This window comes from Coptis chinensis, chromosome 3, assembly GCF_015680905.1.
Source record: "Coptis chinensis isolate HL-2020 chromosome 3, ASM1568090v1, whole genome shotgun sequence".
NCBI classification, from domain to species: domain Eukaryota; kingdom Viridiplantae; phylum Streptophyta; class Magnoliopsida; order Ranunculales; family Ranunculaceae; genus Coptis; species Coptis chinensis.
In genome coordinates, this window is record NC_141458.1 from 21285299 (window position 1) to 21288726 (window position 3428).

A 3428-nucleotide genomic window follows, 5' to 3' on the forward strand; every position below is an offset into this window, starting at 1 on the left:
AGGCGTCTCAGCTGTGACCTTTCAAATCATACGTCCCACGTACCGCCCACGCGCATAACTTCAAATTCTCAGCAGATCGCTAACACGAACATAACAACCTACTGAGATGGGGCTGTGTGAGGAAGTAATATTCACATCCAATGAATATCAAGCATATGTCCAGCACAAACATGTATGCAGATCGACCCTCGATCCTTGTCCTCATAGCTCGCTTCATAGCAACTCAACTATGGTGATCGATCTGACTAATCAGTAGTCAACCGACCTGAAGTCTTTGTCACACGAGCTTGCTTCATAGTGACTCGCTACACATGACCGACCTCTCTTGGTAGCGATCTCCCAGACTCTCACTCATCTCAACGGTCAATAACGTATGTCTTTATTACTACCATCAAGACCGAAGCTTCAAGCACGCTTCACAATAACTCGCTATCATGGCTCGAGAGTGACCTGAAGACATGGATCTGACTTGAATCACGAGAGCAGGAGGCGCAACCCCTTGCCTATATAAAGAGGATGAGGAACTACGTCTGACCTAATTCAAGTTCCTCCCCCAACCCCTGAGAGAGAGAACTTAATACATATGCAGTTCGTCTACACGAACTCAGTCAAACCTAATCAACCATTCTATTTCCCCCAAATTACCTACACATGTAAAGTTAGAAGTTAGACGAAACATAACCTTTACACATATGTTATGTTTTCTTTTCTTTTTATTAAAAGAACATTATAATGAGAAATACGCATATGACAAAGACCTCTACTTGTTCAATCTCCAGAAGTTGCCGTTCAAGATAAGATAATCTCCTTCTGCGTCTAAATTCAGGAGTAGTTTGTGTTACTCAACAAACAAACAATAATAAGCCAAAACCAAAACTAGAGAACGGTCCACCTTGTCCCTTCACATGTTTGCTGCCATTTAAATTTCGACGTGTCACGTTCAATTAAAGTTGAAAAAGAAAAGAGAAAAGAAATAGTTTGTCTGACATACCATGTTGTTGTTTATTGGATTGAACGATTGACATATTATTAAAAATTGGTACATGTGATTTAACGATCTCGAGCTATAAAGGATTATGCGCCTGTTTTGCATCTGATACTAACTTAAAAGCCAGTGTTGGATATTAATTTGTCTAACATTCTTGCTTTGAAGTTAAGTAAGAATCACTTGCACAACTTTATGTCTATTTGTGCAAGGAAGAAGTACATTCTGTTTTGAAATTTGAACTACTATCTATATCTATTTGTGTAGAGTGACTATAATAGACATCAGTAAGGAGTGGAATGGAGGACGAAATGAACCAACCGATGATCGCAGAAGAACCGGTTTTATTAAGCCTAACAGGGATTCTAGAGAAAGCCTTAGAAATCCGTGGAAAGAGTAAGAGATTTATCGTCTCAAACATGCTTCTTATATTTCTTCCTTTCTGTCTATTGGTATTGGGTGCTGATCTGACATTTGCTCCGGTCATGGGTAACGTCGTTACATTGATAGATTTAGTTAGTCAGGAGGATCCAAATAGCTCTGGTGCAAAGAAAATTGTAGAGGAGATTCTTAAGAGCGTTTGGCTTATGTTGGGACTGGAAATTTTGTTCCTATCTGTCTATTGCACTGTCTCTCTGTTCTCTGTAGTGGCTACAAGGCATACATCCTCAAGGGCAATATTGAACATGAAGGACTTGTTTTCAAAGACCAGCGGGTCGTGGAAGAGGCAAGTAATCACTTGGGTTTACGTCACATTCCTCGTAGTTGTTCTTGTTGCTATCATCCTAATTTCAATTGGTGTTTTACCGATAAGGGTGACCGGTGTAGCCACGATTGCCCTGAGTCTCATGTTTGTCATACTAATCACATTGTGTTATCTTTACTTGGCCGCAATTTGGATTTTTAGTATAGTCTTGACCATAATGGAAATTAACTTGAATGAACCTATGATCCTCCAAAAATTTGAAGAGCTCAATAAAGGAAGAAGACTTCAAGGATTTGTTCTAATGCTCTTTGCGTCGATTGTCAGCATTGTGATGGTTGTAGCGTTTGCATTTGAGAGGAGGAAGATTAATCAAGGAATTGATACCCAATTGGCAAATGGGATTATGATGCTTTGTTATGTTTGCTTGTTGAAACTCTTCATGTTAGTGTTGTACAGTGTGTTTTACAACGAGTCCAAGAGGAGAAATGGAGAACAAGTAGAAGAGGAAACAAGACTTAGCTATGCACCACTTGTAGCAAGTGAAGTTTAGGGAGAAGATCCTGTTAAGTAGAGTCCTATATGCTGTAGATATGTTGGTGAAATCTTTTTTAGGAATTAATTCTTCTTGTAGTTCTTGATAATTTCAATAGAATAAATTTGCTTTCTTCGGATTAATTGCCCCAAATGTGGTTTCCTTAAAGTGAACATTTTTTCTTAAAATGTCCGAAGAATTTGAAAGGGGTTTAACTTGAGAAAAAGTTGCCTCTCTTAAAACAATTTTTTAAAACAGATTTTCCGGCTAAAAGGAAAAAAGTATGGTTAAGGAGTACGTAATGGTGGTTATTGTCCTATGTGATCCCGCTTCCAGTTTTCAGAACTTTTCGACCAGTATCAAACAAATAAGTGATTCAAGCTCATGTTTATCAACTTGAAAAAAAAATCCATATACGGATTTGCATTATTGAGCCGTAGTTTGCAATCATTTCTAAATCGAAAGTTCAAGCTAACAAAAAACAAGCTCGCACTGAAAGTATTAGACTCAGATCACTCATCTTGTGAGTTGCGATATGGACATTTTTGTTTTTGAGCCATAGTTTGCAATCATTTCTAAATTGAAATTGAGGTTCAAGCTCACAAAAAACAAGCTAGCACCTAAAGTATTAGACTCAGATCACTCTAGTTGTGATATGGACATTATATTTTTTGTTGAAAGCTAGGAGTTACAGTTTTAAAATGTAGACATCGTGTACCCGCCTGTATGAGTTTCGGACACCTGGGAGAGGATAGACTTGGTGTAAATATTAATTACTAAGTGCTTGTTTGATAAAAAAAAAAAAAAAAATCTCAACACACATCTACATCTCTCTAACCTGAAAATGTTCATGCCATTCTTTTGTTTTCAGGTAGTAATTAGGAGAGTTTGCAACGGTAGTATTATTGACTAATTATTTATATAACCTAAAAACCATTGGCAATGCCACATAGAAATAACGATAAACTGTTTCACATGAGCGGAAGAATTGCAATTCAATATTTCGTTGTCGCATGCCATGACATATTATGTACAAGAAATACGCAACTTCCTCCTCGACTAACAGATATCGGTTGTCATTCAGACCAAGGCCACGCAAATTGATAAACAAGTATTTACTAAACTAAATATTAATACATAAACATTAATACCTAATCTAACAAACACGTGTTTAAATCAATACTCTATTTTCTATATATATATAT

At 37.2% G+C, this 3428-nt stretch overlaps 1 protein-coding gene across 1 annotated transcript; it reads left to right on the top strand.

Moving 5' to 3' along the window:
* Positions 1-1037: 1037 nt before the first annotated feature.
* On the top strand, positions 1038-2366 carry LOC147508580 (uncharacterized). The gene has a single exon (XM_086599147.1). The coding sequence runs from the start codon at positions 1285-1287 to the stop codon at positions 2239-2241; it is 957 nt and encodes a 318-aa protein (XP_086455273.1). The 5' UTR covers positions 1038-1284; the 3' UTR covers positions 2242-2366.
* The last annotated feature ends 1062 nt before the right edge of the window (positions 2367-3428 follow it).